The 17719-nt window shown below is 40.2% G+C and overlaps 1 protein-coding gene across 2 annotated transcripts; it reads right to left on the bottom strand.

The window, feature by feature from the left end:
• Positions 1 to 602: 602 nt before the first annotated feature.
• On the bottom strand, positions 603 to 17443 carry rnf208 (ring finger protein 208). Of its 2 annotated transcripts, none has more exons than XM_061966078.1 (2): positions 17239 to 17443; positions 603 to 2088 (listed from the first exon to the last, which is right to left on the bottom strand). In XM_061966078.1, the coding sequence occupies exon 2, from the start codon at positions 1707 to 1709 to the stop codon at positions 867 to 869; it is 843 nt and encodes a 280-aa protein (XP_061822062.1). In that variant the 5' UTR covers positions 1710 to 2088; positions 17239 to 17443; the 3' UTR covers positions 603 to 866. The 2 variants fall into 2 exon arrangements, with proteins under 2 accessions (XP_061822062.1, XP_061822063.1); XM_061966079.1 differs by having other exon boundaries at positions 603 to 2084.
• Positions 17444 to 17719: the final 276 nt, after the last annotated feature.

Below are 17719 nucleotides of genomic sequence, written 5' to 3'. Positions count from 1 at the left end.
GTATATATACATACATATATATATATATATATATACACCTATATATAAATATATATATATATATATAATTTTTAATATGGAAATGACACAATAAAAAAATAAAACAAAAATTATATATATATATATATATATATATATATACATATATATATATATATACAGCCTAAACACGTGTGATGTCCGTAGGAGTGTTTTCATTCATATTTGTATGTGCTATCGTAATGTAACAAAGCTAGCGTCGTTAGCATTAGCTTACATGCTAAAACGTTTACGAGTGTCTGTGTTAGTATTATTACCTTCCAATGGTATTCTTTTTCTATTGTTTCCCTTTCACAAATGCCTCAGTAAATTCACCAAAACTTCACCGTGGAGTTATTGACTCTGTTTAGCTGGTTGGAGAGCTAGCTTGCGCAGCTAGCGGGTCCATGACGATGACTTGTGTTTTGTTTGATCAGCCGTTTTACAGACACCGTTTGGAAACAATAAAGGTAGGTACGTATGATCCCTGCTGATATCAAATATCGGGATGGTATGGGACGTGATAGAGATGGTTGGGGACACACGGTGGGGCAGAAAAGAAATGAGATCAAAATGAGCGGTCAGACGTTTTGAAGAGAATGTTTATTGGATCATTGCCATGAGAAGAGACGATGGACACGTCCCAGCAAAGGAGAGAAGGTGAAGAGGATGGAGTTCATACATAAAATACATCTTTCTACCGTTTCTCCATCAGTGGTCCAGCACTCGGCACCCGACTGTGCTGATAAATATAGAGACAAGTCGTCTGTGGTGAAGTACTGGACTGGAGAGCTTATAGTCGACCGAGGTGTGGCTGAGCAGCGTTTCCATGGCGCCCCCTACCATGCCTACATGATGCCGCAGGACGACAGCGGGTTGGCCACGTGGCAGGTGCAGGCCGACTGGCAGTACTGCCGCACCGTCTGGTAGCAGCTGCGGTCGGCGTCCCCGCCCCACTGCACCGGCCCGTTGGGGTCGGCGGGCAGCCGGCTCAGGATGCTGGTGTTGATGGCGAGGGCCGCCAGGCCGTAGTCGGTGAACAGCACCGTCTCGCGGCGGCAGGTGGGGCAGGAGATGAACTTGTACTTGGGACACGACTCGTAGAGGATCTGCAGGCACTCCTCGCACACCGAGTGCAGGCAGGACAGGATGCGAGGGCGCTTGCCGGCGAAGTTGTAGGTGTGTCCGCAGGTGGGGCAGTCTAGGGGCTCGCAGGCCGCGCTCGGCCCCGAGGACGAGGACGCGGACGACGAGGTGGAGGAGGAGCGCAGCACGTACTGGTTGACGATGACGTCCTCCATCTTGAAGTGGAACTGGTGGTAGCAGATCTCGTTGGCACTGGTTTTGCGCGGCGCTAAGAAGCTGGGCTCCCTGCGCAGGGTCGGGGCCGGAGGGGGCGCCACGGGCCTGGCGGGCGGCGGCGCCGCCATGTCCAGCGTCAGGTCACCGCAGGCCTGGTTGACGATGATCTGGCCTTCGCCGCCCCAGGCCACCCTGGGCGGCGGGGCGAAGCGGGGCTGGGTGACGGGCACGGCGCACTCCCTGGGGAACTTCTCCGACTGGATGATCTTGACCGTGTCCATGGGGATGGCCACCGGCTGACGCCTGAGGCAAGACATGGTGTCTGGGAAGAGGACCACAAAGAGGCTCGGGAAAGGAGCGCCTGCTGCCGCCGGGCTCAAGTCAGCCATTGGAGGGCACGTGGGGACGGATGACTGCCTCCATGGTGCCTTTACAGACCCCGCCCCCAATCCTGTTGCCCGCTGCCGTCAGCCTGAGTCCTTGTGACCGCTCTATTATTGTTATTAGTATTATTATTGCTGTGACTGTGGGGGGTTGGCGGGAAGCAGAGTTGAGCCAGAGCACCTTAAGGATCAGCAGCTTATGGTTTGCAAAAAGCAGCACCTACTGAAGATGTCCCATACATCTATACATACATCTATGCCTCCCTTGATCTATGTATCAAGATTTGGATTTATGTAGATACTTTCTGTTCACAAGTCCTCCCAGGTGAGAGTGAGAAGGAAGCGGTCCGTCTTCAGAGGGTTTCGTGTCCTCAGGTGCGTCTTCCTGCCGTACAAAACACAACAAAGCCAGCAGTTAGGATTATTGATGATTGATTATTGGCAAGAACTTTGTGTCGCTGTGGTGACAGGAAATGATCTTCGTACTTTGCTGTCAAGGTGTTCAGGGATTAAAGGATGATTATTATTTGCATTGTTCAATAAGTCGGTCATCTAATAAGTCAGTCATCTAATAAGTCCGTCATCTAATAAGTCATCCATATAATATGTCAGTCATCTAATAAGTCAGTCATCTAATAAGTCGGTCATCTAGTAAGTCAGTCATCTAATATGTCAGTCATCTAATAAATCAGTCATCTAATAAGTCAGTCATCTAATAAGTCAGTCATCTAATATGTCAGTCATCTAATATGTCAGTCATCAAAGAAGTCAGTCATCTAATAGGTCCGTCATCCAATAAGTCAGTCATCTAATATGTCAGTCATCTAAGAAGTCAGTCATCTAGTAAGTCAGTCATCTAATAAGTCAGTCATCTAATAAGTCCGTCATCTAATAAGTCCGTCATCTAATATGTCAGTCATCTAATAAGTCAGTCATCCAATAAGTCAGTCATCTAATATGTCAGTCATCTCATAAGTCAGTGATCTAATAATCAGTCATCTAATATGTCAGTCATCTAATAAGTCAGTCATTTCATAGGTCAGTCATCTAAAAAGGCAGTCATCTAATATGTCAGTCATCTAATATGTCAGTCATCTAATAAGTCCGTCATCTAATAAGTCAGTGATCTAATAAGTCAGTCATCTAATAAGTCAGCCATCTGATAAGTCAGTCATATAATAAGCCAGTCATATAATAAGTCAGTCATCTAATAAGTCAGTCGTCTAATAAGTCAGTCACCCACTATGTCAGTCATCTAATAAGTCAGTCATCTAATAAGTCAGTCATCTAATAAGTCAGTCATCTAATAAGTCAGTCATACACTATGTCAGTCATCTAATAAGTCAGTCATCTATTAAGTCAGTGATCTAATAAGTCAGTCATCCACTATGTCAGTCATCTAATATGTCAGTCATCTAATAAGTCAGTCATCTAATAAGTCAGTCATCTAATAAGTCAGTCATCTATTAAGTCAGTCATCTAATAAGTCAGTCATCTAATAAGTCAATCATCTAATAAGTCAGTCATCTAATAAGTCAGTCATCTAATATGTCAGTCATCTCATAGGTCAGTCATCTAATAAGTCAGTCATCTAATAAGTCAGTCATCTAATAAGTCAGTCATCCACTATGTCAGTCATCTAATAAGTCAGTCATCTAATATGTCAGTCATCTAATAAGTCAGTCATCTAATATGTCAGTCATCTAATAAGTCAGTCATCTAATATGTGAGTCATCTAATAAGTCAGTCATCTAATAAGTCAGTCATCTAATATGTGAGTCATCTAATAAGTCAATCATATAATAAGTCAGTCATCTAATAAGTCAGTCATCTAATAAGTCAGCCATCTAATAAGTCAGTTATCTAATAAATCAGTCATCTAATAAGTCAGTCATCTAATAAGTCAGTCATCTAATATGTCAGTCATCTAATATGTCAGTCATCAAAGAAGACAGTCATCTAATAGGTCCGTCATCCAATAAGTCAGTCATCTAATATGTCAGTCATCTAATAAGTCAGTCATCCAATAAGTCAGTCATCTAATATGTCAGTCATCTCATAAGTCAGTGATCTAATAATCAGTCATCTAATATGTCAGTCATCTAATAAGTCAGTCATTTCATAGGTCAGTCATCTAAAGAGGCAGTCATCTAATATGTCAGTCATCTAATAAGTCAGTCATCTAATAAGTCCGTCATCTAATAAGTCAGTGATCTAATAAGTCAGTCATCTAATAAGTCAGCCATCTGATAAGTCAGTCATATAATAAGCCAGTCATATAATAAGTCAGTCATCTAATAAGTCAGTCGTCTAATAAGTCAGTCACCCACTATGTCAGTCATCTAATAAGTCAGTCATCTAATAAGTCAGTCATCTATTAAGTCAGTCATCTCATAAGTCAGTCATACACTATGTCAGTCATCTAATAAGTCAGTCATCTAATATGTCAGTCATCTAATATGTTAGTCATCTAATAAGTCAGTCATCTAATATGTCAGTCATCTAATAAGTCAGTCATCTAATAAGTCAGTCATCTAATAAGTCAGTCATCTATTAAGTCAGTGATCTAATAAGTCAGTCATCCACTATGTCAGTCATCTAATAAGTCAGTCATCTAATAAGTCAGTCATCTAATAAGTCAGTAATCTAATAAGTCAGTCATCTAATAAGTCAGTCATCTATTAAGTCAGTCATCTAATAAGTCAGTCATCTAATAAGTCAATCATCTAATAAGTCAGTCATCTAATAAGTCAGTCATCTAATATGTCAGTCATCTCATAGGTCAGTCATCTAATAAGTCAGTCATCTAATAAGTCAGTCATCTAATAAGTCAGTCATCCACTATGTCAGTCATCTAATAAGTCAGTCATCTAATATGTCAGTCATCTAATAAGTCAGTCATCTAATATGTCAGTCATCTAATAAGTCAGTCATCTAATATGTGAGTCATCTAATAAGCCAGTCATCTAATAAGTCAGTCATCTAATATGTGAGTCATCTAATAAGTCAATCATATAATAAGTCAGTCATCAAATAAGTCAGTCATCTAATAAGTCAGCCATCTAATAAGTCAGTCATCTAATAAGTCAGTCATATAATAAGTCAGTCATCTAATAAGTCAGCCATCTAATAAGTTAATCATCTAATATGTGAGCCATCTAATATGTCAGTCATTTAATAAGTCAGTCATCTAATAAGTCAGTCATATAATAAGTCAGTCATATAATAAGTCAGTCATCTAATAAGTCAGTCATCTAATATGTCAGTCATCTAATAAGTCAGTCATATGATAAGTCAGTCATCTAATAAGTCAGTCATATAATAAGTCAGTCATATAATAAGTCAGTCATATAATAAGTCAGTCATATAATAAGTCAGTCATCTAATAAGACAGTCATCTAATATGTCAGTCATCTAATAAGTCAGTCATATGATAAGTCAGTCATGTAATAAGTCAGTCATCTAATATGTCAGTCATCTAATAAGTCAGTCATATAATAAGTCAGTCATCTAATAAGTCAGCCATCTAATAAGTTAATCATCTAATATGTGAGCCATCTAATATGTCAGTCATTTAATAAGTCAGTCATCTAATAAGTCAGTCATATAATAAGTCAGTCATATAATAAGTCAGTCATCTAATAAGTCAGTCATCTAATATGTCAGTCATCTAATAAGTCAGTCATATGATAAGTCAGTCATGTAATAAGTCAGTCATCTAATAAGTCAGTCATCTAATAAGTCAGTCATCTACTAAGTCAGTCGTCTAATAAGTCAGTCATCTAATAAGTCAGTCATCTAATATGTGAGTCATCTAATAAGTCAGTCATATAATAAGTCAGTCATCTAATAAGTCAGTCATATAATAAGTCAGTCATCTAATAAGTCAGTCATCTAATAAGTCAGCCATCTAATAAGTCAGTCATCTAATAAGTCAATCATCTAATATGTGAGTCATCTAATATGTCAGGCATTTAATAAGTCAGTCATCTAATAAGTCAGTCATATAATAAGTCAGTCATATAATAAGTCAGTCATACACTATGTCAATCATCTAATAAGTCAGTCATCTATTAAGTCAGTCATCTCATAAGTCAGTCATACACTATGTCAGTCATCTAATAAGTCAGTCATCTAATATGTCAGTCATCTAATATGTTAGTCGTCTAATAAGTCAGTCATCTAATAAGTCAGTCATCTATTAAGTCAGTGATCTAATAAGTCAGTCATCCACTATGTCAGTCATCTAATATGTCAGTCATCTAATAAGTCAGTCATCTAATAAGTCAGTCATCTAATAAGTCAGTCATCTATTAAGTCAGTCATCTAATAAGTCAGTCATCTAATAAGTCAATCATCTAATAAGTCAGTCATCTAATAAGTCAGTCATCTAATATGTCAGTCATCTCATAGGTCAGTCATCTAATAAGTCAGTCATCTAATAAGTCAGTCATCCACTATGTCAGTCATCTAATAAGTCAGTCATCTAATATGTCAGTCATCTAATAAGTCAGTCATCTAATATGTGAGTCATCTAATAAGTCAGTCATCTAATATGTGAGTCATCTAATAAGTCAATCATATAATAAGTCAGTCATCTAATAAGTCAGTCATCTAATATGTGAGTCATCTAATAAGTCAGTCATCTAATATGTCAGTCATCTAATAAGTCAGTCATCTAATAAGTCAGTCATCTAATAAGTCAGTCATCTAATAAGTCAATCATCTAATAAGTCAGTCATCTAATAAGTCAGTCATCTAATAAGTCAATCATCTAATATGTGAGCCATCTAATATGTCAGTCATTTAATAAGTCAGTCATATAATAAGTCAGTCATCTAATAAGTCAATCATCTAATATGTGAGCCATCTAATATGTCAGTCATTTAATAAGTCAGTCATATAATAAGTCAGTCATCTAATAAGGCAGTCATCTAATAGATGACTGACAGGGCGGCATGGCGTAGTGGGTAGAGCAACCGTGCCGGAAACCTGAGGGTTGCAGGTTCGCTCCCCGCCTCTTACCATCCAAAAATTGCTGCCGTTGTGTCCTTGGGCGGGACACTTCACCTTTTGCCCCCGGTGCCACTCACACCGGTGAATTGAATGATAGGTGGTGGTCGGCGGGGCCGTTGGCGCAAATTGCAGCCACGCTTCCGTCAGTCTACCCCAGGGCAGCTGTGGCTATGAAAGTAGCTTACCACCACCAGGTGTGAATGATTGATGGGTTCTACATGTAAAGCGACTTTGGGTACTTAGAAAAGCGCTATATAAATCCCAGTTATTATTATTATTATTATTAATAAGTCAATCTTCTACTTCCTGTAGAGAACATTTCTACTAATATAGATGTTTGGTCTACAAGGCAGGTGACAGAACTTTTTGTCACTTCCTGTCAACACTTCTCCCAACATGTCAGAAGACAAGACTTGTGAAAGGCACGAAGGAGAAGAACCATTTTGTGCAGACTGAGCAGAGGAGGAGCGACCTACTTGAGCAATGAAGCACATTTCTACTTCTCCTTTTTTCATGCGCGTATTGCTCCTCCCTGCACGCGTCACATGACCTGTTAGCAGCCGCCATGTTACATCTCTCCATCCTCACACCGCGCATGCAACACACACGCTCACTGTGTGGCTTTGCTCTGACACACACCTACGTAACACACACACACGTAACACCCGTGTAACACTTATGTAATACTTGTGTAATACACAACTAATACACACGTAACACGCGTAACATAAGCGTAACACACCTGTTCCAAACACATAACACTTACATAATACACATATAACAGACGTAACACACATGTAACACACGCAACATAAGCGTAACACACCTGTTACAAACACATGACACTTATATAATACACATATAACAGACGTAACACACATGTAACAGACGTAACACACATGTAACACACGTAACATAAGCATAACACACGTTACAAACACATAACACTCATGCAATACGCGTGTAACAGACGTAACACACATGTAACACACGTAACACACATGTAACACACGTAACATAAGCATAACACACGTTACAAACACATAACACTCGTGCAATACGCGTGTAACAGACGTAACTCACATGTAACACACATGTAACACACATGTAACACACGTGTAACACAAATGTAACACACATGTAACACACACATAACACACACGTAATAAACACAGGTAACATACACAACAAAGATGTAACACACATGTAACACACATAACAAAACATACGTAACACACACACGACACAGCCGTAACACACATTTCACTCACGTAACAGACATAACACACATGTTACAAACATGTAACACACGTGTCCATCCATCCATGTTCTACCGCTTGTCCCTACTTACACTCACATAAAACACATTACTGTACATTCACGTAACACTCACGTAACCCTCACGTAACACACAGGTAACAAACAAGTAACACATGTGGAATAAACATTAACACACGTTACACACCCGTAACACACAGGTAACACACGGCACACATTACTGTACACTCACGTAACACACAAGTAACACACAGGTAATACACATGTAACACACACATAATATTCGGTTAACACTCATATAACACATGTTACTGTACACTCGCATAACACTCACGTAACACACAGGTAATACACATAGCACATGTTACTGTGCACTCACGTAACACTCATGTAACACACATGTAACACACATGTAACACACTTTACTATACACTCAGATAACCCTCACGTAACACACAGGTAACAGACAGGTAATACATGTTACTGTAGAGTCGTGTAACACTCACGTAACACATATGTAACACACAGGTAATACACACAGTAAACACACGTGTAACATTCATGTAACACTCGTAACAAATGTTACTGTAGACTCATGTAACACACAGTTAACACACATAACACACTTTACTGTACACTCAGGTAACACTCATGTAACACACGTAACACGTGTTACTTTACACATGAGTAATACTCATGTAACACACACATAAAACACATTCATATACACTCAGGTAACACTCACGTAACACACAGGTAACACCCATGTAACACACAGGTAATACACACAGGTAACACACATAATATTAACATAACACTCACTTAACACATGTTACTGTAGACTCACGTAACACACAGGTAACACATGTAACACATGTTACTGTACACTCGGGTAGCACCCATGTAACACACAGGTAATACATTCGTAACACACATTACTGTACACTCACGTCACACTCATGTAGCACACACGTAACACAGGTTACTGTATGCTCACATAACACTCATGTAACACACGCGTAACACACGTTACTGTACACTCACGTAACACTCATGTAACACACATGTAACACAGGTTACTGTATGCTCACGTAACACTCACGTAACACACGCGTAACACACGTTACTGTACACTCACGTAACACTCATGTAACACACATGTAACACACATATAACAAATGTTACTGTACACTCAGGTAACACGTAGCACATAGGTAACACAGGTTACTGTATGCTCACGTAACACTCACGTAACACACAGGTAACATACAGGTAATACATACGTAACACACATTACTGTACGCTCACGTAACACTCACGTAACACACAGGTAACACATGTAACACATGTTACTGTACACTCGGGTAACACGTAGCACATAGGTAACACAGGTTACTCTATGCTCACGTAACACTCACGTAACACACAGGTAACATACAGGTAATACATACGTAACACACGTTACTGTACGCTCACATAACACTCATGTAACACACAGGTAACACGTAACACACAGGTAACTCAGGTAACACTCACACAAAAATAAGTTGTTGTGCTCTCAGACCGGATCAGAGTGCTCTAAGTCTGTGAGCTGAAGTGATGAAGATGCTTGGATGAAAGGGAAAGGGAAAGTGAAAGTGAAAGTGAAAGTGAAAGTGAACGTTCAGGGCTAAAGATAGAACCTAACGACGTATTTTTAAAGAATTAAAAGCTTCAATAAAAAGCCAAACATTTCTCTCTGTTGCAACTGAGTCAAAAGTATTGGGACAGCTGGTTACTGCACCAAATGAACGCCTGGTTAAATGTGAGCTTCAAAAACATTGGCCGTGCAGCGCTCCTGTGTTGCCACGGTGACGCTCTTCTCAGACCCTGAAAGTGACTTGAAATTTCTCACGCAGCTCTGTCACACACACCCAGCGTACCCTCAGGCTGGTGGAGAGAGACTTGTGTCCCATGACCTATCCAAGGTCAGCACTAGTGACCTTAGACTCGATTGCACCAATCGAACGCAGCCTGGCAGTCACGTGACCACAGTCCAACCACACGCTGTAAAAAGTGAGCTAACTTCAATTTTTACTCACAAAGTAAGAAAAACTACACTAAAAACTTTGTTCATCTTTTAGCTAGCATATGCTAACGTTAGCCTGCTGTGAGGTCACACATACAATACTGTGCTTCTACTGTACTTGTGTAGTAGTGAGTAGTACTACTTCACAACTCAACCTTGTCTAGTACTTGAGTACTTTCTTCTCTCTGTTCTACAATCAAAACATACATGATGATTTCAAACTCAATGATTTCAGACACAATGATTTCAAACTTCATGATTTCAAACATGATGATTTTAAACAAAATGATTTCAAACATGATGATTTTAAAACTTCATGATTTCAAACAAGGTGATGTCAAACACGAGGATTTTAAACACAATGATTTCAAACATGATGATATCCAATATAATGATTTTATACACGATCATTTCACACATAAAGATTTTGAAGACAATGATTTCAAACATGATGATTTTAAACATAGTGATGTCAAACATGATCATTATAAACAAATTGATTTCAAAAATGATGATTTTAAAACTTAATGATTTCAAACATGGTGATGGCAGACATGATGATTTTATGCCTGATGATTTCACACTTGATGATTTTAAAGATGATGATTTCAAACATGATTTTAAACATGATGATCTCAAACATAGTGATGTCAAACATGATCATTTCAAACACAATGATTTCAAACATGATTTTAAAACTTAATGATTTCAAACAAGGTGATGTCAAACACGAGGATTTTAAACACAATGATTTCAAACATGATGATTTCAAATATTATGATATCCAATGTAATGATTTTATATATGATGATTTCACACATACTGATTTTAAAGACGATGATTTCAAACATGACGATTTTAAACATGATGATTTTAAACATAGTGGTGTCAAACATGACCATTTCAAACACAATGATTTCAAACATGATGATTTTAAAACTTACTGATTTCAAACATGGTGGTGGCAGACATGATGATTTTATACATGATGATTTCACACGTAATGATTTTAAAGATGATAATTTTAAACATGATTTTAAACATAATGATCTTAATAAACATAATGATGTCAAACATGATCATCTCAAACACAATGATTTCAAACATAATGATTTTAAAACTTGATGATTTCAAACAAGGTGATGTCAAACACGAGGATTTTAAACACAATGATATCCAATATAATGATTTTATGCACAATCATTTCACACATAATGATTTTAAAGACAATGATTTCAAACATGATGATTTTAAACATAGTGATGTCAAACATGATCATTATAAACACAATGATTTCAAACAAGATGATTTTAAAACTTAATGATTTCAAACACGGTGATGGCAGACATTATGATTTTATACATAATGAAATCACACGTACTGATTTTAAAGATGATGATTTTAAACATGATGATCTTAAACATAGTGATGTCAAACATGATCATTTCAAATACAATGATTTCAAACATGATGATTTTAAAACGTACTGATTTCAAACATGGTGATGGCAGACATGATGATTTTATACATGATGATTTCACACGTAATGATTTTAAAGATGATGATTTAAAACATGATTTTAAACATAATGATCTTAATAAACATAGTGATGTCAAACATGATCATCTCAAACACAATGATTTCAAACATAATGATTTTAAAACTTAATGATTTCAAACAAGGTGATGTCAAACACGAGGATTTTAAACACAATGATATCCAATATAATGATTTTATGCACAATCATTTCACACATAATGATTTTAAAGACAGTGATTTCAAACATGATGATTTTGAACATAGCGATGTCAAACATGATCATTATAAACACAATGATTTCAAACAAGATGATTTTAAAACTTAATGATTTCAAACACGGTAATGGCAGACATTATGATTTTATACATGATGAAATCACACGTAGTGATTTTAAAGATGATGATTTCAAACATGATTTTAAACATGATGATCTCAAACATAGTGATGTCAAACACGAGGTTTTTAAACACAATGATTTCAAACATGATGATTTCAAACAATATGATTTCCAATATAATGACTTTATATATGATGATTTCACACATACTGATTTTAAAGATGATGATTTCAAACATGACGATTTTAAACATGATGATTTTAAACATAGTGGTGTCAAACATGATCATTTAAAACACAATGATTTCAAACATGATGATTTTATACATGATGATTTCAAACAATGATTTCAAACATGATGACTCTAAAACTTAATGATTTCAAACATGGTGATGTCGAACACAAAGATTTTTTTACGCAATGATTTCAAACGTGATGATTTTAAAACCTAACGATTTCAAACATGATGAATTTAAACACAGTGATGTCAAACATGATCAATTCAAACACAATGATTTCAAACATGATGATTTCAAAACTTAATGATCTCAAACATGGTGATGGCAGACATCAGGGTTTCCCGCAGCGCTTTGTTGTTAAGGCGGCCGCCTTAACAACAAAGAGCCACCGCCTAAACTAAAGTCTTAACAAGCTGCTCATTACACCCAGCATTGTCCCGCCCACACAACCATCTGATTGGTTCCACGCAGAGCGGTAACAGCCAATCAGCAGTGCGTATAAAGTCAGTGCTCAGGCAGGCACAGAGAAGAGACGGTGGGTGAGCAGGTCGGTGTTTAGCAGGTAAACATCAGGCAGCGGACTCTCCCCAAATCATAATAAACTCCTCCCAGTCAACTACTAGTAACATCACTTTGAGCCCGTTGACCTTCTAGAAACATAAGCGGCAGCTCAGCTCGCTGGCAGTCCTTGAAGTGAAGGCGAATTCGCTTTTAGCGTAACGTTAGCTCACTGTGCGGTGTGTGTGTGTGTGTGTGTTGCAGACAGCAAAACCCTGTCTGTCTGAGAGAAAGACAATCATTACTGACCTACACTTAACAACAAAGTTATTTCACTTGACCTTTTTCTGTGTTGAAGCAGCAAAAAAGGACATTATGTTAAATGAAGAGTTTCTGTCTCTGATAGTTGATATAATAATGTAACTGCATCATTAAGAACTCCATGGTGTTCAGGGATGAATAGTCTCTCCTATTGCTGTTGTACTATCTTTTCAGCTATAGTTACATTAATCATTAGTAATGTAGCAGCCTAGGTTTGAATGGCAGGGTCCCTGCTATCACATGTTGATCAAAATATAACATTCACATAATAAAAATCAACTACAGGCTTCCCAAATGCTGTAATAAAGAAGCATGATGAGTTGAACATATGTCAGCATGTGTACCCACTTTGAACTCTTTTTCTCCAAACGCTTACTGCAAACGCTTACTTACAGTAAGTCATTAATTTGACTTTGTAAGTCATTATTTTGACTTAGTAAATTACTAAGTCATAATAATGACGTACTTAGTATCTCAGGTAACGAGGGCTGTTTTGTTTTTACTTTACGAAAAAATATCAAGATATATATCGTATATCGCCATTCAGCAAATGGAGCAGAAAACACAACCAAAAGTTGTAGGCTTTTTCATGCGACGAAGACGGCCTACTTCACTACAGTTTGTAGTCTATTGCCCCCCCCAGGCTGTGGTGGCAGCGACGAGGTGGAGACGTGATGGCGACAGGCCGAGGCCCCTCCCACCTCCAAAGACATGCACCCGGGGATAGGCCCCTCCCACCTCCAAAGACGTGCACCTGATAGGTTGATTGTCAAAACTAAATTGTCCCTAGTGTGTGAATCTGTGTTGGCCCTGTCATGAGGTGGACACTTGTCCAGGGTCTACCCCACCTTCCTTGTCCAGGGAACACCTGTCTGTCCCTAAATAAGCAGGTCTGTCCCTTAATGAACAGCTGTCTGTCCTTCAATGAACAACTGTGTGTCCCTTGAAGAACACCCGTCTGTCCCTCAATGAACACCCGTCTGTCATTCAATGAACACCTGTCTGTCCCTCCATAAACACCTGTCTGTCTCTCAATGAACACCCGTCTCTCCCTCAATAAACACCCGTCTGTCCCTCAATTAACACCCGTCTGTCCCACAATAAACACCTGTCTGTCTCTCAATGAACACCCATCTCTCCCGCAATGAACACCCGTCTGTCCCTCAATAAACACCTGTCTGTATCTCAATGAACACCTGTCTCCCGCTCAATGAACAACAGTCTGTTGCTCAATGAACACCTGTCTGTCTCTCAATAAACACCCGTCTGTCCTTCACTGAACACCTGTCTGTCCCTCAATGAACACCTGTCTGTCCCTCAATGAACACCCATCTGTCCCTCAATAAACACCTCTCTCTCTGTCAATGAACACTCATCTCTCCCTCAAAGAAACACCCGTCTGTCCCTCAATAAACACCTGTCTGTATCTCAATGAACACCTGTCTGCCGCTCAATAAACAACAGTCTGTCGCTCAATGAACACCTGTCTGTCTCTCAATAAACACCCGTCTGTCCTTCAATGAACACCTGTCTGTCCCTCAATGAACACCCGTCTGTCCCTCAAAGAAACACCTGTCTGTCCCTCAATAAACACCTGTCTGTCTCTCAATGAACACCCATCTCTCCCTCAATGAACACCCGTCCGTCCCTTAATGAACACCTGTCTGTATCTCAATGAACACCTGTCTGTCGCTCAATGAACAACAGTCTGTCGCTCAATGAACACCTGTCTGTCTCTCAATAAACACCCGTCTGTCCTTCAATGAACACCTGTCTGTCCCTCAATGAACACCTGTCTGTCCCTCAATGAACACCTGTCTGTCCCTCAATAAACACCTGTCTGTCTCTCAATGAACACCCATCTCTCCTTCATATAAACACCTGTCTGTCTCTCAATGAACACCCATCTCTCCCGCAATGAACACCCGTCCGTCCCTCAATAAACACCTGTCGGTATCTCAATGAACACCTGTCTGCCGCTCAATGAACAACAGTCTGTTGCTCAATGAACACCTGTCTGTCTCTCAATAAACACCCGTCTGTCCTTCAATGAACACCTGTCTGTCCCTCAATGAACACCTGTCTGTCCCTCAATGAACACCCGTCTGTCCCTCAATAAACACCTGTCTGTCTCTCAATGAACACCCATCTCTCCCTCATAGAAACACCCGTCTGTCCCTCAATACACACCTGTCTGTCTCTCAATGAACACCCATCTCTCCCTCAATGAACACCCATCTGTCCCTCAATAAACACCCGTCTGTCTCTCAATGAACACCTGTCTGCCGCTCAATGAACAACAGTCTGTCCCTCAATAAACACCTGTCTGTCTCTCAATGAACACCTGTCTCTCCCTCAAAGAAACACCTGTTTGTCCCTCAATAAACACCTGTCTGTCTCTCAATGAACACCCATCTCTCCCTCAATGAACACCCGTCTGTCCCTTAATGAACACCTGTCTGTCTCTCAATGAACACCCATCTCTCCCTCAATGAACACCTGTCTGTCCCTCAATAAACACCCATCTGTCCCTCAATTAACACCCGTCTGTCCCACAATAAACACCTGTCTGTCTCTCAATGGACACCCATCCCTCCCGCAATGAACACCCGTTTGTCCCTCAATAAACACCTGTCTGTATCTCAATGAACACCTGTCTGCCGCTCAATGAACAACAGTCTGTCGCTCAATGAACACCTGTCTGTCTCTCAATAAACACCCGTCTGTCCTTCAATGAACACCTGTCTGTCCCTCAATGAACACCTGTCTGTCCCTCAATAAACACCTGTCTGTCTCTCAATGAACACCCATCTTTCCCTCATAGAAACACCCGTCTGTCCCTCAATAAACACTTGTCTGTCTCTCAATGAACACCTGTCTCTCCCTCAAAGAAACACCTGTTTGTCCCTCAATAAACACCTGTCTGTCTCTCAATGAACACCCATCTCTCCCTCAATGAACACCCGTCTGTCCCTTAATGAACACCTGTCTGTCTCTCAATGAACACCCATCTCTCCCTCAATGAACACCTGTCTGTCCCTCAATAAACACCCGTCTGTCCCTCAATGAACACCCGTCTGTCCCTCAATAAACACCTGTCTGTCTCTCAATGAACACCCATCTCTCCCTCATAGAAACACCCGTCTGTCCCTCAATACACACCTGTCTGTCCCTCAATAAACACCCGTCTGTCCCTCAATGAACACCCGTCTGTCCCTCAATAAACACCTGTCTGTCTCTCAATGAACACCCATCTCTCCCTCATAGAAACACCCGTCTGTCCCTCAATAAACACCTGTCTGTCTCTCAATGAACACCCATCTCTCCCTCATAGAAACACCCGTCTGTCCCTCAATACACACCTGTCTGTCTCTCAATGAACACCCATCTCTCCCTCAATGAACACCCATCTGTCCCTCAATAAACACCCGTCTGTCTCTCAATGAACACCTGTCTGTCCCTCAATGAACACATGTCTGTCCCTCAATGAACACCCGTCTGTCCTGACTAGGTTCCATATCAGCCAGTAGTAAAAAGACAGTCAGAGTGCAAAGAGGTTTTATGTTGTTATGATTATGTAACGTGTTGGATTTAATCCTCTGGCTTCAACACTTCATGCTCACTTGCCAGCGATATAGCATTTTTAAATATATATATATATACACATACAGTATATATACACATGCATATATATAAATATATATCCAATTTCAAAGTGATACTGCCTCCTGACATCTGTCGGCCATTTTGCACTTGATTCCCGCTAAGTGGAGTGTGATGTGCGGCGGCGGCCAGAAGAAGAAGAAGAAGAAGAAGAAGAAGGCAGCAAAAAAATATGAGCCCCTGCATTTTGTGATTGATTGATTGATTGATTGTTGATTAATTAAGTGGGAGGAAGTAGAATATGTCAGAATGTGTGTGTGTGTGTGTGTGTGTGTGTGTGTGTGTGTGTGTGTGTGTGGTTTGATGGGGGTGGGGTGGGGGAGGGGGGGGTAGGGTTGTGTTATGCAATAGCAACATTGTGACCAACATGGACACTTCACTACATGCTGAGTCTGCAAATAGACATTTTTTTAAACTCATCAACATGATGGACACACACACACACACACACACACACACACACACACACACACACACACACACACACACACACACACACACACACACACACACACACACACACACACACACACACACACACAGAAGCTTCTAGAACATCACGCATCATCATCCTCACCTGCCTGGGATGCAGAGACAAGATGGAGGTCCTTCCCGCCTCCTCTCTCCGCTCTCGCCCTCCTGCCTCCTCGTGATGGCGTCGATGGCGCTGACAAAGATGGCGTCCGAGCTCCTGCACTCATCTCCTGCACCACAGCGTCATGTCTCCTTCCTCTCCTTTTCCTGCTTCCTCTGCTCCCTCACAACACCTCCTCCTCCTCCTCCTCCTCCTCACTGCTGCACATGCGCACTGTGCTCTCTCTCTCTCTCTCTCTCTCTCTCTCTCTCTCTCTCTCTCTCTCTCTCTCTCTCTCTCTCTCTCTCTCTCTCTCTCTCTCTCTCTCTCTCTCTTCTGCACTGCAGTGTTTGCAGGCAGCAAACTGAAAAAGAACGCTTTCAGTTCAGCCAATGAGAAACATCAACACACACACACACACACACACACACACACACACACACACACACACACACACACACACACACACACACACACACACACA

This window comes from Nerophis lumbriciformis, linkage group LG11 (assembly GCF_033978685.3).
Source record: "Nerophis lumbriciformis linkage group LG11, RoL_Nlum_v2.1, whole genome shotgun sequence".
Lineage (NCBI taxonomy): Eukaryota > Metazoa > Chordata > Actinopteri > Syngnathiformes > Syngnathidae > Nerophis > Nerophis lumbriciformis.
The sequence above is the reverse complement of the archived record's forward strand: the minus strand, read 5'-3'. Positions and strand labels throughout refer to the sequence as shown.

What these genes read in the sequence shown, in the direction of transcription:
- rnf208 (XM_061966078.1), bottom strand. Translation starts at nt 1,709, where the DNA reads ATGGCTGACTTGAGCCCGGCGGCAGCAGGCGCTCCTTTCCCGAGCCTC.